This window comes from Trachurus japonicus, chromosome 13 (assembly GCF_045865225.1).
Source record: "Trachurus japonicus isolate A0001 chromosome 13, Traja_1.0".
In the NCBI taxonomy this organism is placed as follows: domain Eukaryota; kingdom Metazoa; phylum Chordata; class Actinopteri; order Carangiformes; family Carangidae; genus Trachurus; species Trachurus japonicus.
The window spans coordinates 38,227,585-38,254,608 of record NC_140919.1 but is presented as its reverse complement, the minus strand read 5'-3'; the positions used below and the strand labels follow the sequence as shown (position 1 = coordinate 38,254,608).

The 27,024-nt window shown below is 44.5% G+C and overlaps 1 protein-coding gene across 3 annotated transcripts in view; it reads right to left on the bottom strand.

Moving 5' to 3' along the window:
* Nucleotides 1-4,086: 4,086 nt before the first annotated feature.
* The window catches only part of npas1 (neuronal PAS domain protein 1), a 63,448-nt gene continuing 40,510 nt past the window's right edge, over nucleotides 4,087-27,024 (bottom strand). For 2 of the 3 annotated variants that reach the window (XM_085796443.1, XM_085796444.1), the window contains 9 exons: nucleotides 20,310-20,377; nucleotides 18,176-18,265; nucleotides 11,521-11,695; nucleotides 10,597-10,709; nucleotides 9,906-10,102; nucleotides 9,668-9,774; nucleotides 9,185-9,332; nucleotides 7,566-7,678; nucleotides 4,087-7,453 (listed from right to left, as the gene is read on the bottom strand). In XM_085796443.1, the coding sequence (XP_085652569.1) occupies nucleotides 6,312-7,453; nucleotides 7,566-7,678; nucleotides 9,185-9,332; nucleotides 9,668-9,774; nucleotides 9,906-10,102; nucleotides 10,597-10,709; nucleotides 11,521-11,695; nucleotides 18,176-18,265; nucleotides 20,310-20,377 (2,153 nt within the window). In that variant the 3' untranslated portion in view covers nucleotides 4,087-6,311. Of the gene's footprint in view, nucleotides 7,454-7,565; nucleotides 7,679-9,184; nucleotides 9,333-9,667; nucleotides 9,775-9,905; nucleotides 10,103-10,596; nucleotides 10,713-11,520; nucleotides 11,696-18,175; nucleotides 18,266-20,309; nucleotides 20,378-27,024 lie in introns of all 3 variants that reach the window. The other variant, XM_085796445.1, reaches the window with a different exon arrangement.

The window sequence follows — 27,024 nt, the reverse complement described above, 5'->3', positions numbered from 1 at the left end:
AATTTCTTACAATCACTTATATTCAAAGCTGCTTCACTTGCGTTATCAATCTGTCTGAAAATTATTATCTTTTTTGTTTTGTTTTGTTTGTTTTTTTCAGTTTTTACATCTTCATATTCACAGGCACATTGGAAATATCACATATTTCTTCTTCAAGTTTACTTTTCAGGGCACTGTATGCAATCATTTTTTAGACTGCTGGCTCTTCTCGGCCAGCTGTTGCTAGATGCTGTTTGTCTTAGACTCTTGTTCAACATAATTATAACTGTGATCAACTACTTGAAGTTTTCATAAAAGTCGTCTTGAAAATAAAAAGAAGCTGCTTGTGATATGCTGAGAGATCCGGAGAGATGGACATAACATGTGCGCATGTTTGAGGTCTCTCTTTGTGATTGCATATATATCCAGGGCTCAGAATCTATTTTTTGCAGAGGTTTAAATTTACCCTGTGAAGTAATTTTTAATTGTTTTTTGTTTTATAACGACAATAGCACTTTTGTCAGTTTTTTGTTTGTCATTATTATTAACTCTAGACTTTTGGAAACAAAGAGTATTTTTTACAGCTTTTTCTGTGGTTATACGTTTTGCTTGGTATTGTATGTACCAGTATGTACAGTACCTAAACATAACCATGAACCATCTGATCTTCTGAGTGAATTTTATCATACAGTTGCTGTTTCACTGGATGTTTAGAATGGTCAATAGTATGTAGAAGTTGTTGATGCTGGGTGTGTGTATGTGTGTGTGTGGGAATGGCATTCACTGTTGTTAACTTTTTGTTTGAGTGTGCACCACTTTTAATGCACCCTACTGTAAATACAGTACAGTAATAAAACCAGGAGAAATCTGTGCTGAAACGTTTTCTTTTCACATTTGAAAAAAGCGATGGTCCCTAATCTTCATTAAACAACAATCATAAGGAGACAAAATAAGAGATAAATAGACATACTATTCATCTCTATTATAATATCTATTTAAAAAAAAAAAAAAAAAGACATTTAATTTTCCCATCTCTCTTGGTGCTGACCACAAAAGCAGATCAGAGATTTTTATATACAATCCACGGTCCTGCCTGAAACTGGATTACCCAGTAGGCAGCTGCAGGTCAGTAGTGACCCTGCAGCTGGTTATTCTGGCCGTGGTCCCATCAGCACAGCCCTCTATGATGGACACTGAAGGACTTTTTTTTTCCATTATTCATATTTTTTACTTTTTTATATGAGGTTATCTCAAACACAGGCGACAGCAGATCTTTCTTTCCTTTTTCCTTCAGGCCTTATAGGAAGTGTGTAGTAAGACTACATAGACCAATGGCATCAGTTCATAAAACATTCATTATGTGTACATTTTAAATTGACAAGTGTCAACTGAGGGCGCCACCTCTGTTGTCTGGAGCCCTGGTGGTGATGACACAGGAGGGTTGAAATCAAAAACATTCACTTTCAAAAAATGTTTGGCACAAGTAAAGGCCTCTACCTGTGACCCAGAAACTTATAGGAAGTTGTTTTTATTTTTTAAGATCATGGGGAAAAAAAGGCTCAATATAGTGTGGAAATGCTGTCAGAGTCAGTAGTAAGTCTTCCTGCAGCAGGAGTCAAAAGATCTACATAAACTGTCCACACACACATGCTGTAGATGCATAATTTTTATAATGAGGTGCTCATGTGCAGGCATGTATGAACATAGGACCTGAATGGAGCAAGTGTGTATGTGTGTATGTGTGTGTGTGTGTGTGTGTGTGTATGTGTGTGTGTGTGTGTGTGTGGGAGTGTTGGCGATGGGGGGCTTTGTCTGTGATTGCTATCGCTGACTGGGTTAGGGCGAAGGTCTGTGATATCTCCCAGCCATCGACACACAGTGTTGCTGTTGAGACTCACCTCAGAGTCACCCTCTGTTCCTCTCCTCCTCTCCTCCTCTCCTCCTCTCTCTCTCTCTCTCCTTCGCTCTCCTCCCACCTCTCCTTCGCCGATTCCCTGGGCGTCTCAGTGCAGTTGTGTTTCACATGCAGGGTGTGTCTGGACGGCTGCTGCAGTGTGACCAGCACCACCACCACCACCTCCTCCTCCTCCATCCAGCCCCATCGCCTCCCTCCATCCCTCACTCCCTCCCTTCCTCCCCTGGCTCCCTCCCTAAGATCCTCTTCTACCCTTTTCGCCCTCCAGTCCTTTTTCTTTCTGGACTCCTCCTCACGTTCGCTTCTCCTCCTCGTCTCCCTCCCTCCTCCCTCCTCCCTCCCCCCTGACTCTCTGTGGCTGCATTTGACTGCACAGGTCTGTTTGGCATGCAGGAGGCTCCTGAGGCCTGGCGCGTCTAAAGGGCAGGGCGCCCAGAGGCAGGAGACGCACCCTCACTGACAAACACCATCTACCCCCCCACCACCCACCACCCGCCCCCAGACCAGACCCTGAGCGGCTACATCAACCACAACAGCGGCCGCAGCGGCCAAGTCCAGGTCCAGCATCATCACACATCTCCCAAAAAACCTCTGCTTCACATCTTAGCACCTTGAAAGCGGGAGCCGTCTAACCTCTGCTTATTTTGAACACAGGTGGCTCATCTGCTCTCAGGTGTTAAATGCCATACGTACGGATCAGAGCGTCTGCCTTTAGACCTGCATTAAGGGATGGATTGGCCTTCTCCCGGCTGAGGGGAGACGAGAGAGGGAGATTGTTGGGAAACAAACGACAAAGATGAAAATAGTGGAGTAGTAGAGTAGAGGAGGGATGGAGGGAAGAGAGGGGTTGCTGAGGTGTGGTGAGCCCATGCCAGCCAGGTGGAAGCTGTCTGGGTGTCTTCTTCCATCCCTCACTCTATTATTCCTACCCATATTTTTACTCTTTCAAATGCATTTACATGTGCTAAGGTATTTCCCCCGGGAGCATGACTCCAATTCAGGAGGTAAGATAAGCCATCAAAGTCAGTGACAGAGAGGGCGTATGGGTGACTCACTGACAGGCTGAGTGGAAGACAGTCAGGAGAGCTGCCACGACACACACACACACACACACACACACACACACACGCATGCATATTGATACAAATAGTGCACAATGATTTCAAGCATACAAGCAGCACCTTTAAGTTTCAGCATAAAGACAGTAGCTACTCCACAAAGGAGAAGAGTTGAAGAGGAAACCAGAGGTTATTTTCACAGCACATCAGTGCACACACACACACACTTATACAGTACATACGGTTTTGCACGTACAATGGCATTTTCTCCCCAACAACTGCTCTTGTTTAGTATGCGCTTCCTTTGGTCTTGAGGAGGAATGATCCTCACTCTAATGAACTAGGGCCTGCCACTTGAATGTAAAACAGGATTTAACCCGTCTTCAATGTCAGAGCCCCTCCCTGGGGCTGCTTCAGACAACACACACACACACACACACACACACACCGCGCAAACGCACACACATACACACACACGCAAATTCATGGAGATGCACACATGCAGACACATGAGCAAACCACCAATGTACACACACACACATACATACACACACACATGCTCGCTCGCATATAGTTTCTCATAAGTGAGACACTCTCCCTTGTACTCTCCGTGCTTTGGTGTTCATTTCAGACCAATCTACGCCGACGTCTTTGTTGAATCCGACACACTCAAACGATGACCTGCTTCGCACCAGGAGTCGATCTGACCTGCTCCACACTTTTTTTTTCTTTTCTTTTCTTTTTTTTTTTAAATTAAGGATCAATAGTATGTGAGCTATGATGTGTAACGTGGCTATCTGCAGTGACACAGACATCTTTGATATTTATTTTACCACTGATTTGTCCCTTGTGTTTGCAACTCTTGGATGAGTGTGCTGTGAATTTACACAGGCGTTGCACATAAAGTGAAAGGCTGCATAGGAATGCCTGTTAAACACCTGCCGTTTTGTGGTGGAGGACGCATAGTAGTAACCAGCAAATCTAGAGTGCGCAAATGTATGTGAGGAGCAAACTTGTCGACCTATTTGAAGCATGTGTTAAACAGAAAATATGATAAACAAATATGACGAACCGTTTCATTTCATGTCTTTATTGTGTGGCACAGAAGCAAGAAAGAAACAACAACGCCTTGAGTTGTGCTCCTCTACTGGAATATTTTATTGTTATCATCATCTGTATCACTGTTTTTCTTTTTACATTTGTTCATTTTATTTGATGAGTGGGTGGAGTATTCACAAAGATGGCAGGATAACATTAGATTCACAGTGATGGGCAAGGGGTTAGCTGTTTAATTAAAAAAAAAAAAAAATCATACACACTTTTACAAGCAACCACACACACGCATTCATCTGCACACATTATACCATTTAACACCCGAGAACGTATGTGCTCACACATATTTGTATGTGACAGCTACAGTATGGGTGTGTAGTGCACGTCGGATGGCAACAATTAGAAATGTTTAAATGTCTCTTTTTTTCCCCCCGTCTGACATCAGAACATGTGAGATGAACCGAGCCCTCAGATCAGACACTGAACCATAAATCTCAATAGGAAAAAAATCTTATTCACATTCTGAGGACATGTTTTTTTTTTTTTTTCTTCTATTTGGCAGGTTTGATAAATTCCAGTGTGTTTTGATCAGTTTCAAGGACTTTATTCCAAAGTGCTAGAGAATATGTCTTGTTTGTTAAAAATCTGACTATCCTCACAATTTTCTAATAATACTTTCATCTGCATTTGGCAAAAACACTCACATTTTTTATTACATTTTAAAATTAATAGTGTTGTTTGTGATTTTCTTCAGTTCAAATTGGAGATTTAATGTTTTTTTTTTTTTGTTTGTTTTTTATATTTAAGCACTGTTGTGTTTTAGTGTCCTGAGAGGATGTGAAACAGAGATTTAAAGTGTTACATATTCCCACTTTTTCATTTTAAACTTTATCTCCAGTCAACTGAATTGAACTGAAACCAATATTCGAGTAATTCAGGTTATTATTATTTTTTATTGACCTCTAATGGTCATCTTTTAATGACCACATGTGGTCTGTTTATTTTACCTGCCTTTTTTAAATGAGCATTTTATTCCCCGTCTACTACACTGTTGCTCAGACTATGGTATTAGCGACCACTCTTGCATTGTTTTCTGTTTTAACAGGGTCACACCGCGAGTGTTAAGTGATGAAGTGCTTTGAGTTCGCATCAGAACAAATTCCAGTAAGTGCTCAGAAAAACACAGAGGTTTAAATGATAATAAAACACTTCTGTCCAACATCATTTCCCCTCTTTTTAGAGAATAATAATCATAAAAAAACATTTGGATGATATTGTGCATCCAATAAAACAATGTCATTCTGTCTTTTTTCACACAAATTTTCCATCAATTTTACCTGGTTCAAAAAAAATCTAAAAAACATTTTTTTAAAAACAAAAATACAAGAATATGGCTTTCATACACAAACACAATCGCAGCATCATACAGAATATACTGTAATTAATACTCAGTTAAACAAATGAACTTCCTTCAATCAAAACAATAAAAATAGCATCCAGTCTGCATTGCATCTTCTTCCCTTATATATAATGGAATGTCTGGGACTACATAATTCATATTTTTGTCCCAACAGTGTGCTTGTTGCTAAGTATGGCTGACTGATGAATACTTGGATTTCATTATTATCATTATCATCATCATTATTATTATTCTCATTATTTTGAATCTCAATACAAAAACACCAGAGGGCTGTCTCCATCTATTTCACGAGAAACCCTACAATCAAATTCTCACCTGGATCTCAGTGTAAGAGATGATTCGTATAATACTGCAATAATAAAAATTCATATTCCAAAGTCACTCTCATTCCTACAGACGTGTGTCCATCTCTCTCTACTGTCTTTAGGGTTAATTGGGTTAATTGGGGTGACAGCAAGGGGTGTGTGTGAGCTGAGGGTCTTTATGGTTTCGTCTCTATATACAATATGGCTTCTCTGAGTGGAAGAGACACAGAAATCAACACAGTCATCTAGAGAAAGACACAGAGCAGAGTTCATTATTGTTGTAGAGAAGGAAAGTCTTGAGGGACAACCAGTCAAAAGTTTCCATGTCCCATTTTCTTTGAGAATCACTGTCACTTGTCCACAATAGGCAGACACGATAATTCCCTATGGCAGCGACTTGTCACATACTTTAGGTCTCAGTTATTCGACTCATTGTCCAATTAGTAACGTCCTCAGAGGCTTAATGTCCTGCCACTTCTGTCCGTCCTGCCCTTTTCAGTGTCTTTCTTTCTGTTCTGTCAACCTGCTCCATCCTTCATTTTTATCTTCTCCTCTCACCGCCCCCTCTTCCCTTTTGACTCTCAGTCCTCCTCGGAGCCGGCGGCCCCCCTCAGTCCATTCATACAGAAGGGCAGGCCGGAGGAGAAAGGGCTGTCAGACGGGGAGAAACCGCTGAAGGGTGGCAGGCCGGCCAGCCGCTGTAGGTGGGGGAAGAAGGCGGGCGGGGGTCCCTTGTGGTGGTCCGAGCGTAGCTGCAGGCCATCGCCGTGTCCTGCGCCGTGGTGGTGGGAGGGGGGCAGCTCAGGTGGAGCGTAGCGGATGGTGCTGGGAGCGTAGAGGCTCTGCGGGCCCTGCGGGCCGAGGGCGAGGGGGTGGAAGAGGACGCGCCCCGCGGCACCGCCTGCAGCCAGTCTCTGGAGCAGCTCAAAGTCAGGACCGCCGCCGCCTCCTCCTCCGCCACCGCTGCTCCGACTGACCACCCCCGACACCACCCGGTCCTCGCGGGGCAGCGGGGAGGACACGGACATGGCGGGGGACAAAGAAGGAGACGGGGGAGTGAACAAACCTTTCGGAGGAGCTTCGCTGCTGGAGGAAGAGTCGGGGATCGGGGTGGTGGGGCTGTCGCCGTTGAGACTGCTGGAGGGCGTGTGCGCGTGCGAGGGTTGGGGCTGGGCGCTGTGCGAGGTGGAGGTTTGCGTGTGCGACCCCCAGCGACCCCCGGTGGCGGTCAGGGACTCGTGTTCAGTCTTGATGCTGGGGCTGCCGGACAGGGGAGAGGGGGTCACCACGCTCTTCAGCTGCTGGATCACAGCCCGGCCGTTGTGCGTCCTCCCGCCTCTCACCCCTCTGCTGCTCGGCGTGTCTCCCCCTCTGTGACTCTGTTTACCCCCTCCTCCTCCTCCTCCTCCTCCTCCTCCTCCGCCGCCACCGTCTTCTTGTTTCAGTCTGTCCCCGTCTCCCCCCTGGTCCCACTCCGTCTCTTCCTCCTCCTCTCCTTCGCTTTCGCTGGCCAGGTCCGAGGAGGCCGATACGCTCTCCTCGGCGGCGTGACGGAGCTCCTCCAGTCGGCGACGGGTTTCGGGAGGGGCGCCCTCGGGGTCGGACCTCAGCAGGCGCTTCCTCCTGTCCTCTGACTGGATGGCAGCGGCGGCGGTGGGGAATTTCTCTCTGCCTTTAGTGTCATGGTCACTCTTCCCCAATGAGCCCTTCACTGGCTGTGAGCCTGAGGGGGGGAAGGGAGATTTTTTATGATAAGGAGATACATACTGTAGGCAGGTGTTTGAGTGTGTCAGCGAGCATCATGGGAAGGTAGTAATGTATGTGTAGCATCCCACCTCGGGCCTGCGGGGAGCTGTCGGTGGGAGAGGAGCTAACCCGAAGCCTCTCTGCTCTTACGCTCTCTGGTAGCTGCTGCAGATCCAGGGGAGTGTCTGGCAACTCTGTTCGACTGGATGGATAAACAGATGGATAAATGTGAAAATGGAAAAGGAGACGGAGTGAGAAAAGGTGGACGTATAACACAAATGATCATCTACCACTTAAAGCCACTTACAGCCTTAACACACACACACACACACACACACACACACACTACAGCCGTGCTGATTTCAGTGAATACTTAGAGATGGAAACAACATATAATCAGCCTAATAACAACCTCCAATAGCCAAACTGCCTCACACCCTTCTAACCTCCACCTAACACACACTCACTGCTCCAAACAACAGCCTTACACCACATACACAAGCACTAACACACGCAAACAGACACATACGCAGACCCCACCCTTCAAGACACACACACACATACACAGAAAAAAAAAACCACACACACGCGCATACGCTATGCCCCACTCAGCAGCCCACCTATACACAGTTAAGCCCAGACAAGGAGGAGGCTGCTGGAGAAGTTAATGAGCTCTTGTAATTACAGCACTAATTAACTAAAACACCATTCAGCCCCAAAATTCTGACATCCATTTGTTGTAATTATATAGCTTCAGTCCAATTAGCATTGAAATTCAGCCTACTCCTCTTGTTTTTGTCTGACTGCGCTGTAGCCGTGCACACAATTTTGTTATGTACTGTGTGTGTGTATAATATGGGCACGTGTCTTGTGAGTTTATTTGCATCAGTGTGTGTGTACCTACAGTATGTGCGTGCGTGTGTGTTATACAAGAGGGAAATAAGGGAGAAGCATATATTTCGAGGTTACCTGCAGGTGTTGTGTCAGTGTTGAAAATAGATAAAATTCTATATTAAAGCACTGAGAATAATTTAAACTTCAGCACAAACCAAAAGCATATATTAAATAAGTGATAGTAGTGGTACAGTATGTTGCTGTTTACAGATTAACAACGTCGGTGCAGCTGAAAAACCTCTCTCATCTCCCATACCTGACACCTTTGATGAATTATTTTACAGCTTGTAAAATAAACTAAATAAACTGAGCATTTCATTGACCAATGAAGAAAGTGATGTTAAAAAATGTGAAAAAAGAAATTGACTGCCCATCACCGGAATAAGATTAGAGTTATGTATTATTATTGAATTACTTTGAGAAAATGTGGGAATTTCATGTACATTTTTCAAAATGAAACAGTCAGCAATAACATAACTCTTTCTCTATTTAATTGAAAATAAATCCTCAAATTCATTAAAAATCTTCAAATAAACTATTTGAAGAACAAGATTTTTTTGTCAAAATTATAAATGATTTTTTAAAAACTAATTTTTAATGTTTATATAAAAATCTGGAATAACTAATATTATAGTAACTTTTCCTCAGTGTTACTATTTTGAGTCAAACTCATCCATTAATCGTTCTGCATTTCATCATCTATCCCTTCAAAGGATCTCTAGCCTGCACACAGTATGGCGCCTGCACATTTGAAGTGGGCTCATATCAGCACTCCTGGAAAACAGATTGTGGCTCTGCTGCGGTTTGTACTGACCTCAGGACATAGTTGACCCAGATGACGTTGCGTTCATGGGGGGCTTTGTGGTTGATGGAGACGGTGGCAGTGGACTGGATCCACAGGTACCCCCCTCTCCTCTGGAGCCAGCGATAGTAACCCGTCACAACCTGGCCTTTCCTCAGCACTGGAGGAGAGGAGAGGAGAGGAGAGGAGAGGAGAGGAGAGGAGAGGAGAGGAGAGGAGAGGAGAGGAGAGGAGAGGAGAGGAGAGGAGAGCAGAGGAGAGGAGAGGAGAGGAGAGGAGAGGAGAGGAGAGGAGAGGAGAGGAGAGGAGAGGAGAGGAGAGGAGAGGAGAGCAGAGGAGAGCAGTTCATGATGATGGCAGCAGAGGGCGCCTATCACAACAGGTCTGAGCGAGATTTCAACAGGCTCCTCTCACTCTTCAAGTTCAGACAATGTGAATGAGGAGGGGAGTGGGGGTCGGTCTCCTACATAACATGTGCCAGTGGATGTGACTCACAGTCTTCGTGGCTTTGCCGAAGGTTTTCCAGGTCTTCCACGTGGATGAAGTGGTAGCAGGTGTGACCCACCACCTCTGCTGGGGTCAGATCCATATATTCTGAGATCCTGTACAAACAAGAAACAAACATATTTGTTCACTTATCCGAAACAAATGAGTGTCCTCAAAGAACAACTGGCAGGTTGCACTGCGGACGCAGGAAGAAGAAGGGGAAAAAAAGAAGAAATTCTTCGGTCACCTGTTCTCACAATATGTGACCTGTAGGTCCATGTTCACTCGGAAGACAAACATGTGGCTCTCCATGCGGACTTCATTAAGAGTGGAGGGCGGAAGTGTGTGTGCAAGTGCGACCAAGCCCATCGGTCGACGCACAGAGCGCGCCGAGCCCGGCACCAGCGCCGGGCGGCAGCGGATACGTCCCGTCACGTGGATCACCTGAGAAACACAAAGACAACGGTTGGTATTCCTCACACATGAGGCCATATCTGCAGGATGAAATGAGAGTGTGATGGAATTTGAATTGGTTGACGGCCTTTAAGGCAGCTACAAAAAGAAAATTGGAAACGATAAAAGGAACTCAGAAATATAATATTCACCAATATTTCTTTTACATAAAAAAACAACACAACGGCAAATTCTGAGCTAAAAGATGCAGCAGCACCAGTGTCAGAGCAGTGAGTGCAGTAAATTGTCTGTTATGTGCAGCGGTCCAGTGTGAAATAAGGTCACAGCCATAAAACACAGTGAAAACAACCACCTTGACAGTGCTATGAAACACTGGCAGCACAATATAAAATGACAAGGGGTCTGCTTGTTATTTTACCAGCCAAAGAACGAGCAGGTGAAAGCTAAAGCATGCATAATACAAGGTATGTTTTCAAATTCTGATAAAAATGTATTTCCCCCCCACACACACACACATTCAGTACCTTATATCCAGAAGACTTGACATGCAGGCCTCTTTTGGTGAGCGTGGACTTCATGCGGATGAAGAAGCCGCGGTCAGGAGGATCGTCAGCAGGAGAGTGAGGACTGGACGGAGCTGCTGAGGAGAAAACAAAACTTGCTTATTTTTTATTTTTGCGTTTGTTGCTTTGATGCAAACTGAGCTCAGTGGGTGGAATGCAAATTCTGTTTTTTTTCCTATGATATATTTCTTTCAGTGTTCTGTCTATACTGTATATATCCTTCATCTTGTGTTAGCTTTCTGCTACAATAGGTGCTCGGGTCAGTTTTGACCCGTGTTTTAAATCAGCTGTAAAATTCACTAAAAACTTTTTTTTCCCATCCAATTTGTTTTTCTTCTCTTGGTTATTGTCAGGCTTCCTTATCCATGGAAATTTGGGTTTTAAAATTTTATTCTAGGGAACCCCTGGGCCTTTTTTGTCAGTATACCCCTTGGCTTCAATGTAACCTTCCTCTTGTCAGCTTTCCGCTACCATCTACTGTATGGTGTTAGGGTCAGTTTTGACCCGAGTCTTAAATCAACTGTAAAACACACTAAAACAATTTGTTTCATCCCATTTGTACTCATCTCTTGGTTACATTGTTAGGCTCCTTTATCCATGAAAAGGTTGGTTTTGCACTTATGATTTCAGTTTTAACTCTGAAAATTGATCCTAAAACCACAAATGTCATAATTTTAGCCAGAGCATTTTCGAATTTTGTGAACATTTTTTTTGTAGTTTTATTTTGTTTAGATAGAGGTTCCTGACAGAGTCAAAAGACATTGATGCTATAAACAAATTCATGTGGTGCTTTTATGCATTTAAAACCTGAAAACGGGTCACTGGTGACCCGAACACAAGAGAAGGGATATATATATATATATATATGGACAGGACCATCTGTACCTGGTTCGGGGGTACCAGCCAGGGAGGAGGCGGATGCGGAACTGGAAGCGCTTTCGGGGGCCGTGTGGCAGCCGGCCTCGGCCCTCAGGTGTGGCCTGATCCCCAGCCGCTCGGCCATCTCCACATGGTCAGCTGGGTGGATGTAGTCAAACACGCTGCTGCCGGTCAGCTCCACCTGAGTAGAAACACATACACTGATCAAAAAAAAACAAAAAAACAGAAGCTTAGAGCACAAATGCGCACACATGAGTAACACACACACACACAGAGAGAGAGGAAAAATCAATAGATGTTATGACAGGAAAATGAAAGCGCTGCTCTGGGTTACAACTCAACAAGGAGTGTGGAGGTTGTAAGACATTTCCACACACACACATACACACACCACACACATCCATACATTTGAGGCCAGTCTCAGAGGACTGAGTGACTACAGTATTACACAAATAAAACCAGGAGAGATAAAAATCAATTGTATTTGCTGATTAAAAACAGGTGAACTCCAAGTATCTCCAAAGGTCACATTACTATTCTTCTTCTTATTCTCTGTGTCCCTCCCTGCTCCTTCATTCAGTTACAGTCTATCCCAGCAGGCATAAAGAGAAGTGCAACAGCTCTATATGATCCTATCATCATAATGCATCATGGTCGCATCTCTAATCATTTAAAGGTAATAATGGCTCTGCTCTAGCATGGCATCCATAAAAGCAGCACAATCGGAGCAGGTGTGATTCCATCTGAAGCTGTATAAATGAGCGTGCATGTGTGTGTATGTGTATTTATGTGTGTGAGAGGGGGTGTTGGTTGGTTGGCGTGAGAGTATGCATGCTTCCACGCATGTATGCAGCTTCTATTACATCTGTGAATGAGCGTGTGCGTATCTGCGCGCGCTTATGTGTGTGTGTGTGCCAATACCATTCCATCTGATAAAGCCGTGGCTGCAGCAGCCTCACACCCTTGTCTGTAGGACACAGCCATTTATTACCGGATTAGAGCCATTTACTGCAGGCTTTATGGGAGCTTCAGCAGGCCCTCAAGGACATCACAGCCAAGGAGATGAAGAAGGGGAACAGAGAAGGTGGGAGCGAAGGAATGAGAGCGCTGCACGATGAGTGAACAGAGAGAGAGAGAGAGAGAGAGGGGTAAAAGATGGAGGAAACCCCACCGGGTGAGGGAGGATAAGAGAAGGGGAATAGAGGTTCTTAGTCCCAGACACGCAGGGCTTAATCTCTCGGGGATTGCCCTGTGTGTGTTTTTTGGGTTGGCATTTCACCACCTGTAATAAAGATATTATTAAATACTTCATCTGATAGGCACCATATGGACTGACGCCCCTACATGCTGAAAAATATGCTACTATCAGACATTGAGAACAAGTGCAAACGGCTCTACACTGACCTATGCACCTATCCTGATGTATATTCAGGAATTTTATATATATTTTTATATATATATATATATATATATATATATATATATATATATATAGAGAGAGAGAGATACGTTTAAAAGATATTTTTTGTAACTCGGTGATGACAGTGGTGATAAAAATGATAAATACAGGGGAAGAGAAGTGTGCAGCAGCCCAAAAAGGTTCCTGGACCTAACATGTTGCAGTTAAATCACATATTTCTTAATCACAAGGCCACTGAACAACCCAGTAAATGTTTACAATACAATCCAAAAGTTGTAAATACCAGATCTATTCAAATGCTGAACATAAGATGCCAGGTGAAAATGCTTATTTTAACTATTCAAAATGAAATAAAAAATATAACTTCCCATGTTCTTGTTATCTGCTAAATATCTGGTAATAGATTAGAATCTATTACTTTCAGTAAAGCTGTTTAAAATATTCCTGTGATTTGAAATGGAGGAGATCAGTTCTGATCTGGCTCTTTACCTGCTAAATGCTTCACTTATATGTTGCACAGCTCTTATGTCTGTCTGTTGTTCGGTGCTGAGCTGTGGAGCATTTTTCCCTGAAAACAGTTGCCTGTTGTGGTGGAAGGTGACACTAGTGGGAGCCTGAACTAAAACAGGTCGTGAGTTAAACTTCTTCAAGCTGTGGGCAAATTTAAGTAAGAATTCTCTGAAGGTTTATCACACATTTGATATTGTCTATACCGCCCTTCTGCATTAATTTTTATGAAAAGTCTTTTAAGAGTTCTACACATATCCATTTTAAATTTAAGTTGATGGTTGCATAAGGGAACAAAATCAAGAAAAACGAGCTTAACAACATCTGAATCTATAGCATAAGTGTTTTTCTTTCCCCCCTTTTCCAGCCACTCTTCTCTTGACTGTGCACATATAACATCAGCAGTGTAATTATGAGGTGATGGATTTTTCTGCTGCATTCCTTTTGCCCCTGACATCAAAAACTGACTCATTCATTAGTGTTTAAAAATTAATGTTTAAAGACTTTGCATCTAGGCTTTAAGAGGCTGGATATTTGACGAGCTAAAACTCATGCATTCGGCATCTTTTATTACTGATTACACCGAGATACCTGTATGTCTGTCTGTCCATCTCAAGTTAATGTGTCCGTATTTCATAAATAGCAATTCTTCTGCAATGGGGATTCTTGTCATTTCTAAACAAGGGCTAAATTTACCTCTGCACAGAACACTGGACCGGCCATCTGAAAGAGACACAATCCCCTGGCCCTGTGGTATTGGAAAACAAGGTAGAGAGACAAACAGGTCCTTATGGGCTTTACCGGGCTTAAGACCTATCCGAATAATATCACTCCATCACAGGCAGGAGGGAGGGAGGGGAAAAAAAGATCAGACAGAAATGAGAAGATGAGAAAGAGAAGGAGCGATTGAGAGGATGAGTCAGGCTCAGACATAAAAACAGGTATAGAATGTGGCGCGAAGGGAAGACGTGAGGAGAGACCAAGATCATTCAAATCTCTCCCAGAGCATGTGTGTGCGTGCGCGCGCGTGTGCATGTGCATGTGTGTGTGTGTGCATATGCAAGTGCACAGCGTGCCTCTGTTTCTCTGCGGATGCGACTAGACTGTCTGTTTTTGTCTCCGTGCGTCGTGTGTCAATGTTTGTGTGAGTAGTTGTCTGTCAGTGCATCTGTGTGTGTGTGTGTATATGTGCGTTTGTGTGTTTGTGTGTGTGTGTGTGTGTAGACATGCACGTACATGTATGTATGGTGGTGTGGTGGGGATGGGGGAGTAGGAGGAGGGCAGCGAGCAGGGGAAGGAGAGACATGATATAAATAATAGCAGGGGGCTTTAATATGTATGAGGCATCCGGGCAGTGGTCCACAACACACTCTCAGCCCTCAGCCCTCACTGACTGATGGGAGAGGAGAGAGGGAGGGAGGGAGGGGGGTGGGGGGGAGCGGGGGCTGCATACTAACCATTCCCAGATCAATTCTCTCCTCCCTCAATCCACCATCCTTCCTCCCTTCTCTTTACCCCATTTATCCCTTTCCTTTCTCCTCCCAGCCCCTACTCTTACTTCTCCATCCTTTTCCATCTCTCCTCCCTCCGATTCTTCATTTTTTCCAGCCTTTGTCTTCACCTCCACAGCTCCATTCATCCTTCTCTCGTGCTTCCGCCCCACCCGCCCCACCCGTCGCCCACCCCCCTCTCCCTCCCACCACCATTTGCTATGTGGCGTTCCCAGGTTTATTCCCGTGCTTCCGGCCCGGAGACCCGGTGAGAAGTAAAATGATACCTGCCGGCGCCGGGGGAGTAGGCGGCAGGCTGTGCCCTTGGTCAAGGTGTCTGACCTGGGCTAAGCCGGCTAAGCAACCCCCCCTCTACACCCCCACCCCCTCTGTCTAGGGAGCAGCCCAGGGTGTAAGCCAGGGCAGAGGGGTCAGACAGAGGGGGGGGGGACAGGAGACGGCAGGGCAGGGGCGGTCCACAGGGGCAACATGCCCTCCAAAACAAACCACAAGTTACACTTTTTCACTCAGAACATCATTTGTTTGTCTGTCCTTCCTCCCCTCCCCTGTGTCTGTGCCTCCACTTGTCAACAAAGTATATCCAAGTGTTTTTGTCCTCTCCATCCCACCTTTCCTTTCTCTCTTTTTGTGTGTTTTTCACTCTCACCGTTTGTGTCCATAAACACACTATAAACTCTCTCTCATATATCCTCTAAGTCACTCTATCTGCCCTTTCTGGCTGGCATAAAACCCCCTTCATTCCCGCCCACTCTCATCTTTTCGGGAAGGTAAATGTGGCGTTGTATGTTCAAGGTTTTGAACGTAATCTTCGATCATAAATAATTTCATTAGAATGCTGATGGCTTAGGCCCTGTTTGAGGAGATGTGATGGGTTAGGCCATCTGCTCAGCTGATAAGAACAGCTCTGTTTTATTAGCATCTCCACCAAAGCCTCGGCTGCCTTGTTTACCTAGGCAATCCCAAGGCGAATTTCATTCCTACTGCACATTTAAACTCTATTTACACACTCAGACTCTCTCTCTCTCTCCACTTTACCACTGTCTCTTTTTCTCTCCCCCCCTATGCTCTCCTTTATTTTCTTTCCCTCTCGTAATTGTCTGTCTGGTTCTCTTTATTTCTCTGTGTCTCCCTTTTTGTCCCGTTTTCTGGCTTACACAACTCTGTCTGACTTTTTCTCTTTTTTTTACCCTTTATATCTTTTTATCTGCATGTGTGAGTGTGCATGCGTGCATTGCTTGTCTATGTGTCTGAGACTTATCTTTCATATTACATTTACGTCAGCTCAGAGGATATGTTTGGATTTTTTCAAGTCTGTCATACAGCATACACTTCTCACATACCCATACGAGCACCCATATGGCCGCTGTATTCATTCTTCCTCTCCACATTAGCTGTGAAGTGATCTATTTCTAATGTGACTCTACTGTTAGACTGTATATATATATATACGGCTCTGCACCTCAATCAGGGCAAATGCTGAATGTGGAGGTGGAACTGTGGCCACAAAGGCAGCCTGTGTTTTCTGCTGCAAGATCCCTTTGCCCGTGGAGATCAGTGATAGCCGGCGTGACATTAAAGAGTCACTGAATAAACTCTGAAAATCTTGTTTTTGTGTATTTCCAGCAGTTTATCTTTGCACCCTGCTGCAGTGATGCACAAGTACAAGTGCAAGGTCAACTTCTGACCAACCACAAGCAGCAGTGATGCAAGGTGAGGTCAGAGGTCAAACAGGCTTCAAACCTTTAACTAAAGAGGACTGTTGTTTGCTGTTGTTTAGCTAATCTTTAAGGAAACTAAAGAAAGACTTGGTCAACTTTTCCTCTTTTTTTTTTTTTTTGCAACTGTGGACCTGTTTGGTGTAATTTCAGCCCGATACCATGGCGTATAAATGCTCTCATGCTGTTGTCTCCTATCCAGTAATAAGACTGCAAACACAGTGACAGTAGGTATGTAATTAGGAGCCATGTGGCCTGTACAATCCATGCATGTACAATGCATCCATCTGGTGTTGTAGCATTACCATCGACTGTATGATGCAGCTAGAATAGTTCTATGGAGGGACTCCTGAGAATCCATTGTGTCAGTATAAATTATAAAATATTAGTCTAAAATAAAAAAAAAGTTTATTCTGTGTAACAATGCAGCTAAAATTATTATGACTTGAGTTAGACTCCATAAGTTAGACAACTCAAGTTCACTTGGTCCTTGTAGTCACATTATGTCTGCGTCATGTCCTGGAAACGAAGCTCACTGTGGCTGCCAGGAAGTATCCCTCTATCTGCCATGGCTGGACAGGAGAGCACTGCCAACATTATATTCATACATTAGTTATTTCATACTAAAGTCACCAACTTTTTTTTGGAAGACAGCGACCTGATCTGTCGTGCTCATGCTCGACATTACGACGCATTTTTCACACAAAACGAGGACAGTGCAGTCATGGCGGGGAGGGAGCGCTCCGCTGATGGGAGAGGCGGTGACCACGGTGACCGATTGCTTTTTCAACACGCAGAGAGCAGAAACATCCAAACGTATCCTTCAGAGTAGATCCTCGATAACAGCAAAAAAATGTCCACATTTAAAAAAGACTGAATTAGTTGTTACTGCATCACTAACTTCCCCCTTTCTCTCTCATGCTGTACTGATTCTTCTTACTTCCAAACGTCTCCCTCTTATCACACCTCTCCTCCTTTTTTCCTCCCCCTCTCCTTTCTCTCTCCGGCTGTCTCTATCTATCTTCCCATCCCCCTTGGTGTTTTTCCCCCTCCCTACAATCAATGTGGCTTTTAAGATGCCTATCGATTTGTTCCCCTAGACAGGCCCAGCGCGCTGGGGCGACACTTTGATTGCTGGGCCAGTAATTACTGTTATTATTTATGCATCTGGGCAAAATGGCAGGACTTAACATTCACAGTACAAGAGGCCAGAGGCAATCAACAGAGGTGAGCACCTGGAGAGGGAGAGAGGGCGGTAGAGAGAGGCAGAGAGCGACAGGGAGAGAGAGAGAGCAGCATTGCCCCCGTGAGAGTTGCACTCCAGAGATGAGCGCGAAGAGTGCAGTCAAAGATATTCACACACACAAACACACACACACACACTCATGGGAGAGGATATGAAAGCGTAAGCAGAAGATAGGCACATGTGTGCAAATGCACTTGTATACAAAGGCACATGTGTGTGCATGTGTGTGTGTATGTGTGTGCGTGTGATGAGGCTGTCTTACCTGTGAGAGTCCCAGGTAGATAGAAACTGTCTCTGAGATGTAGAGAAAACGTCCCTCCTGGCTGACCACAAACACAAAGCCATCCAAAGACTACGCACACAAGACACACACACAGAGACACACACCGATAAACACACACACACCCACATGCATACACATAAAGGCAAACAGAAACAAGACAGACAAATTAGAGCAATTAGTGTGTATCGAACAAATTAAAATGAGCTAGAGAACAAACAACCTGTCACCCCTCGGCCTCCTCTCTCTTCTCTTCTCTCAATTCACAAGCGCCCTCACTCTCACACACACACACAGTCGCACACACACACACACACAAACAGTCGCACACACACACGCATGCATAAATGTGAACAGACATGAAGCAACTCCCATTGATGCAAGCTGCAGCTACACACAACAGCTGTCAACAAGAGCTGCATTGCTAAACACACAGAGAGCAGCAGAGACAAAAAATGCCACATGTGCACACACACACACACACACACACACACACACACACACACACACACACACACACACACACACACACACACACACTCGCGCGCACAAACACATACTGCAGTCAAGATGTTTGAACAAACACATACACAAGCATGCATGAGCAAATGGAGCACAGATCCATGAGAAACTGAGCTTATAGGACAGAGCTGTTTCAATCAGCTGTAATAAACTTCGCTCTGTGTTTCCTGTCACACACACACACACACACACACACTGGGAACACACACTTGTGCAGACACAAACACAGACATGACCAGAGTCATTACATTCTGCAGTGATTCTAATGAGAAGAGAAAGGTATACAGCCAGCCCATTAGAGAGGACTGCTTCAGAGAATAATATTAATCGTCATAACAAGCATTCAGGAGTGAGCCGGCACAGCCTCACACACACACACACACAAACACACACAAACACACACAAACACACACACACAGACCAGCGCCACTTTGCTCTAGAAGAATGATTGCTATTTTGGCGGCCCAGTGCTTAAAGTGGCAGCGGTAATTTATGCAACTGACACATCCAGTATGCAAATGTGTGGCCTGGGTGTGGGGTGTCATGTGTCGCGGCGAGGAGAAACCAGCCGCCTGAATGTCGGAGAACTAAAGTGCAATTATCAGGCTATTACGGCGGGAGGACGACTGGGAGGGGAAGAATCATACAGTTTTTCTGGAGCGTTAATTTGATTTCTATCAGCGCCGTTCCCTCAGCCTCCCCTTTCCACTTTAAAATGCCGGAGGAGAGCGCAGACATATGTAACCATTCTTTGTTTTACCACAACCCCTCTCGCTTCTAAATTTTCCAGCCTCTGTTCCCTCGTCTTCTTTTCTCCTTCTTCTCCTCTCTCCACCGGTTCCCACTCCTACCTGTTTCCTACTTAATCCCTCCAAGTTTTTTTTTTCTTTATCCCTCCCTCCTCTGGTTGCTCCCCTCACTATTTTTTCCCCCTCCCCTCAGCCTAAAGAACAATCTGTGGTGTTACCTTCATCACACTTCCTCTGAGTCTTTGTCTCTACATCCTGCATTTCGTCATCCCTGCAGCCCTCCTGCCCCAGAATCCCCCTCAGGCTCTATTCATCTGTCAGCGCGAAAGGGAGGCATTCTTTGGCAGCCAACGATATCGTCCGAGCATCTGAGGTTTATGAGATGTGTGTGTGTGTGTGTGTGCGTGTGTGTTTTTTTGTGTGAGTGCAATGTGTTTGGGGTTTGCTTGGAAGTCTCATATCGAGGGAGGGGAGGATCGGGCTGATACAAACTGTGATCGCACAGCACTGACAAACTGTAGCACAATGCAATCACTTAGGAGACAAATGTGCTCGTGTCTGAGGGAAAATACTTAACCAAACTAACTTTGTGATCCACTCTGACAAACAGAAGTTCCCATCCATAAACATAAAAGCCTATAGCTGTCAATGAAAACCATATAGAACTTTGAAAACTCAGATACACACAAGGATTAGATGTTCCCCCCACTTCTCAAGATAAATAAACCATTTAAAATCTCACTGGACGGCCTGGTGTTTTAATACTTCATATTGTTTGCATGCAGTTACACTACATCGTTATAAATAAAGAGGATGAGTCAGGGTGTGGATGCTGTGGTCATTACCTGCAAGAGGTGCGCCCCAAGGTGCTGCTCGAACATGTCAGTAGCCAGCGAGTGAGATGATCGTCTTACTGTAGGAAGAAGACAAACACACAGATACAACATCAATGTTTTGACCATCTTTTTTTTTTTCCCACAGTATTTATTTTGGATCTGTTCACACCGGACATGACAAATGCATCTCAGGTGATTTGATCACAAGTGGTCAGCTCTGAGCACGTCCGCTCACGCCTGGCATTAAAATGCGTCTCGAGTGACCACTTGCGATCGCGTCTCACTTTCTCGCTCTATATGCAAATGGCCATGTATGTGTTGTTGTTTTTAGGCAATCAGATATGACAGAGCAGTCTGTTGTCAGTGTGTTTGTGTGTGTGTGACAGAGGGATGGAGAAGGAGAAGGGGAGGGAGGGAGGGAGGGAGCGAGAGGCAGAGAGCGGGGGCCAGGGAGGGGCCGACTGAATCAATGCGCCGCACACAGCTCTGTGATAAAATAAGGTTTTAGCAAAAATATTTTCGGTTCATGATGAAACTGTGGTCGGACTAATTAGACTGCGGTGGGGGGGGACGTGAGGAGAGTGGGCGGCCGTGGCTCAGGATGCATTTGCGTTCACACTGCTAAAAGACTGTGCCCACATGTGGCCCCGGACCACCTCCACATGTGTTCTGTAATCCATCCTGGGTGCGTTCACACCTGTACTTAAAGCTGTCTTATGTAATTGTATCAGTGGATGCCAGGTCTGAACGGAGGAGTCTGACTTATCATAGTGGGAAGAGCGAGTGTGACAGTGAGCCAGCATGTACCACACCACGAGCCCGCAACTGAAGCAGCTACATGGAATTCAGCCATCATTGATTTTATCATTTACACCTGTGCTTTTTCCTATTGAGACACATCCAGGAGAAAACCAGTAATACTGACAAACGGCCCGATTTTTGTAGCCACAGTGTCAGTGCGGTGTTCAACCCCTCTGGTCACTCACTGCTGGTGAGATGTGCATTTTTGTCTTGGCATTTTAAGAACAGATTTCAGACAATATCTGTCAAAGTAGCACAGTCTGTAGAAACCACATATTTCTCTAACAGTCAGATAAAACATCATTGTCATCCATCAATTGTCAGCTCCCTATCAGAAGCATAAAATGCCACAAGAAAGACATTTAAAATGACAGAAAGTGAAAGAAAAATTGCAGCATTGAAAGCGATGCATCCTATAAAATGACGGGCTTGTTTTATCCTTCACTTTTGGTCACTTATGTGGATGAAGATATAAGTACAAGAGGTGGAGAAACTCCCAATAACCCACATATTTTAAAGGGATAGTTCAACATGTTGGCTAATTGGCCCTTTGCTATAATCCCTATAGTCATAGCAGTAGGTTCATTACCTTTATTTGTTGGTGCAAGCTATTTTTAGAACGGCGGAGCAGAGCCGCGAGGTGCTCAGAGCTACACTACGGAGGCTAATGGGATTTCTTGGTTTCCCTCATCAAACTCATCAAATACACAATCCAACAACTCCAAAACGCTCTGGTGGACAAGTTGTGACCTGCACATTCAGCACACTATGAGATTATAACAGAACGTTACGAGACAGAGTTGTTTTCGAGGTAAATTCATGCAAAACCGCTGATGTGCGTTCCCATCGGGGGCAGTATTTCAGCAAGCGGTCTCTGCATTTGCCTCGAAAACAACTCTGTCTTGTAACGTTCCGTTATCATCTCATAGCGTGGTGAATGTGCAGGTCACAACTTGTCCACAAGAGCGTTTCGGAGTTGTTGGATTGTGTATTTGATGAGGAAAACCAAGAAATTCCCCGTAGCATAGCTCTGAGCAGCTCACGGCTCTGCTCCGCCGTTCTACAAATAGCTTGCACCAACAATTAAAAGTAACAAACGTACTCCTAAAACTATAGGGATTATGGCAATGGGCCAATTTGCCAAAATGCTGAACAATCCATTTAACTCTGTGGTCCACCACAGTGAGTTTCAGAGATCAGGTAATCACTTTAAGAAAGAAATTTCATGTGGAAATTACACAAAATGATCTGTTAATATGACTCATATTCAGTGAGGTTCGGTCACGATGCTGCATCACTGTGACGTCTCCAGTTCTAAACTTGGAACTTGAACCAGTTGCGCCTGACAAACAGAAGAACCGGGCCAAATAGTTGTGTGTATGCAAGACGACTGAGCATGAGGAGGGCTGCTACGTGGCGCACACACACCGCTCAATCACCACCAGACACACAAACACACTCATAGTGTCTGCATCGCCACTCTTAATGCATCCCAAACACAAGCTATCAGAGCTGCTTCAGTGCCAAAGTGGAGCTGTTTACCAAGGCAATTACAATCCAAATAGAGTTGGAGGTGGTTAGGTAGGTAGGGAGGGAGGGAGGTAGGGAGGGAGGGAGGGGGCCTTACGCTGGGGGGGGGGGGGGGGGGGGGGGGGGTGGGTGAAGATAGGTACGAGAGGAGCAGAGAGGGTACGTCAGGGAAAATGAGAAAACACTAAGGAAGACGAGAGTGATCGCTTTCCCCAAAGCAAAGGCAGGCACCAGAGGCTGCAGTGATGTGGAAGATTAATTTAGCAATCAGCCGTATTTACTGTTTTATGTCAAAAAGAGTATGTGATGGTGTGTGTGTGTGTGTGAGTGCGCACCTGCAAGTGGGCGACTGCAAAAGTGTGCACCATATGTGAGCACTAATCTCACTCCTACAGGGGCTGCTTTTGAACACAATGTTCCCAGAGACAAACTCTGTTTGTGTGTTTAACCAAACATGTGTGTTTGTGTGTGAGAGAGCATAATGTATGTGTGCATGTGTGTGAGTCTGCATGCGTGACTTTAAGGATTATCGGATATCTATGTGTGTGTGTGCGCGCATGTGTGTGTGTGTCGCTGCAAGGCTGAGGGAAATCAATACACGTTATGACAGGAAAATGAAAGCGCTGCTCTGGGTTACAACTGAACACAGAGGGAGGGTCGGAACACACACACACACACACACACACACACACACACTGCCCAGCTGCCTGCTTGTGATGTGAGTTGGGTGAATAGAAGAGGGAGGCATTCCATTAGAGCAATAGACACACACGCACGCACACACACTTTAGGAATACACACAGCAATGAATTCTCATGTACAGACTACACAGTGGCAACATGCCCTCCGATTAAACAACACAAATACCCGCACACACACACACACACACACACACACACACACACACACAAACTCACACACACACACACACACACACACATAAATACAGAGTTGCCGGACAAAGCCACAGTGGCATTGTGAGATTGGGGTCCCCCTGTGTGACAGAGTGTGAATATAAATAAGGCAAGTCCATTCAGGGCTATGAAAGGGGGTCTGGTGCTGGGACCCTTCAGCCCAGCCAGTCCCTGCCTAGAGGGGGGATGGGGAGCCCGTCCTGCTCTCTGCCTGCCTGTCAGGCTCCCATGTGGGGCTGCGATGGAGCTGCATCACTGGGGAGTCTGGACCGAGCAACCCCCATCATCATGACCGTACCAGAATGAATGAATGAAAGGACACACACGTATGCACACACGGTGATGTGAGTTTGTGATTGCTGCAAGAATGAAAAGAAATGCAAGGAGAGAGTGTGCGTATGTGTGTGTATGTGTGTGTATGTGTGTGTGTGTGTGTGTGTGTGTGTGAGTCCTGAGTTGCATGGCTCAGATCCCTGGAGGAGTGAAGGTGATGGTGGGTGATCAGTAGTGCTGAGTAGTGTCAGAGGGGCGAAGGAAACGCTGGATGTGACATGAGGCCAGGAGGGCTGATGGATGAGTCTACGCACACACACAGGCTGCACACACACACACACACACACACACAAATACACAGAGGACCATTTATTAAAGACTGCCAGGGTACAATAGGGCGGCCAGGAAACCAAAACACTGGACCTGGTGTGTGTGTGTGCGGACGCATGCACAAATGTGTGCACATCTGAGGAGAGAGAGTCTCACAGTGGTGTTGGTATCTCACCCTGAGAACAAAGATCCTTCTGTAGTAGTGCTGTGAACCCCTACTTCTGTGTGCGTATGTGTGTGTGCGCGAGAGCGAACGGCAGCCTTGCATGATCCAGTTTTTATCCTTATTTTCTATCTTATCCTTAATTTTAAATGTATCAAGTGGGTGAAAAGAAATAATTTATCATCAGTCATTTAGAAGATGAGTTAGATTTTTACAACCTTGATCATTTTTGGTACATTGTTGTGGGAAAATAATAATGTTGTCCTGACTATGTTACCTGTGGAGATTAGATACTGTATGTATAGCAACGTCAAAAATCAACAGATTATTTAAAAGTTTTAAGTTAAAACTTAAAATGTGTTATCATTGCCCATGGTTAAAACTGTGACTGTAGAGCACAGGCTCTTCACTGTGTTATCACGAAAAATAAGTGAATAACACAAAACAGTTACACAACCATATGCTTTTGAACCAGCACCCAGGTCAGCCAGGCTTATTTGGATGAAAGATGAAGAGAAATGATAAAATCATTATCCGAGCACTTCTTTGTAAACATCATCACTCTTCAAACCTGACCTACTGCACTTATCTTAAACTGCTCCCTTGTGCAGTAAGCAATGCCTATATTAAAATAAAAAATAGGGGCATCTCAACAAAACACACCATATGTATCTGTAAGCATATCTTTCCTCATAAAAACAAACTTGCAAGGCTAATTTTGGAAAGTAAAGTTGTTTACATCTGTGTTTGCCATCTTGCAGGTTTCTACTTTGCTGTCTTTGCACAAATATTATTGCTTGAGTTTCAGTTCATGAAAACACAGACGACCGTTGGTCAGGGTGCTGCAGGAATCTGTGTGATGACCTGCATGAATGTTTTACACACGTAACATACCGCACGATAAAGAAGATGACTTGTGATCAGAAAGGGTAGGGCCTCGCACAGCTTGTTTAAGCACAAAAAACAGCACAGTAAATACACCACAAGTACCTTCAGCTTTTAGAAGCAGGAACTACTGAGAAATAGTCTATAAAGCAAGGATTTGGACAGTTTTGTTCTTTTGGCTCTGTTTTTAGCATATTTTATTATTAATAAAACAATTGTATACTCCATGCCATGGAGGGATTATTGATAATAGGACATTGCTTATCATAGATTAGTGGGTATTAACTGATTCCAGCAAAGTAATCCAAAATGGATTTTTGTTTATTCTAGTTTTTAAAAAGAAAATAACAATGTGTCAATATTGTTTCATCAATTGCTCAAATTTGATATTTGCTTCAAGTATACAATATTTGTCAGGCTTCACAAAATAAATAGATGGTAATAGGTATGAAAGAACTTACAGTAACAGTGGCTAGATATAGCTATGTTGTTTTTAGACCTCCACTGATGTAACTACTCAACTTGCTGCAGTGATGTAGATGTGGACACTGCTGGGTGTGGTCACTTCTTACCACCCTCAGAGGTAAAAACACGCTTGCAACCTTTCAACACTGTTTCAGCCTGATGTTAACAGACTCTTTTAATAAACCTTGTTCTATTTTTATAATCAGGCTAAAGGGGGCAGTAACATTACCATTCAAAAACACATCAGTAACATTCAGCAACGTTAATGTGCTGCTCTCAGTTTGACTGCCAACTCGAGCCCTTTCAACACAAAGTGCATTAAGTTTAAGGGTTCAAAGGTAACTGTGCAGGCAGCTACTAAATGCTTTATTGTGCAGCTGTGTGTTGTTTCTAAATTAGTTCACGCACACTGTCACGCCGGCCAAATACGGTCTGGAGTGTAAGTAATGGTGCTCTAAGATCTAAACATTGCTCACTTTGGGTTTTTACCTCCGCACAAAGTGGATTAGATCGTCTGTTGGCTTGTTTACAACCTGTCTGATTGTCTGATGACTCATTCCTTAGCCCGGATGACTTTGTTTTTTGCTTTGTTGCCATGTTCCCACATCTCAGCAATTACTCTATGAGAACAGTATTAAACCTAAGCAAATAGAACTCAAGTTGTAATAAGACGTAATTATCCTTTAGGTTTATGTGAATATGCATGCCTTATGTATGTCATAGTACCTACTCTCTCTGTTTGTGTGTGCCTGGGTGTAGCTATACCTGAGATCTTTGATTGCTGCCTTCTGTCACACTCCCATTTCAGTAGCTTTCAGGACTCTGCTGCTGCTGCATGGTTTAATTTCATTGTGGGAATAGGAGACAGAATGGGACGGGCAGCGATCGGACATGTTAATTATAGTCTGACTCGCAGGTCAATTCTCAGGGTCTCCCCAGCGCTCCACCAGAAGAAAAGATAGAAATTTCATTTGAATGATTTTCATTATACCTCTGTCTAATACATAATTTAGTCCCAGTTAAGTCCATGAGTAATGGCCACACACACACACACACACACACACAAACGACCACACACCCCAGTGTCCCCCAACCTGCATGCACGCACACCATCTTGGATTCCTCCCCCATCAGCGTCAACCTTTTTAACCAGGTTAAAATGTTGCCATGGGAACCAAACAGATAACAGAATCTCCCTCTTTCTCTCTCTCTTCCTTCTTATCCGTCTTTGTCTCTCAAGTTTGGCTCCGCCACCATAGTTTCACCCTTTCAAAACAAGAGCCCGATCACCTGCCAAGTTGTTTACTACCATCCAAATGTGACGTTTGGGCTGTTCGACAGACAGAGAGATAAAGAGTGACCC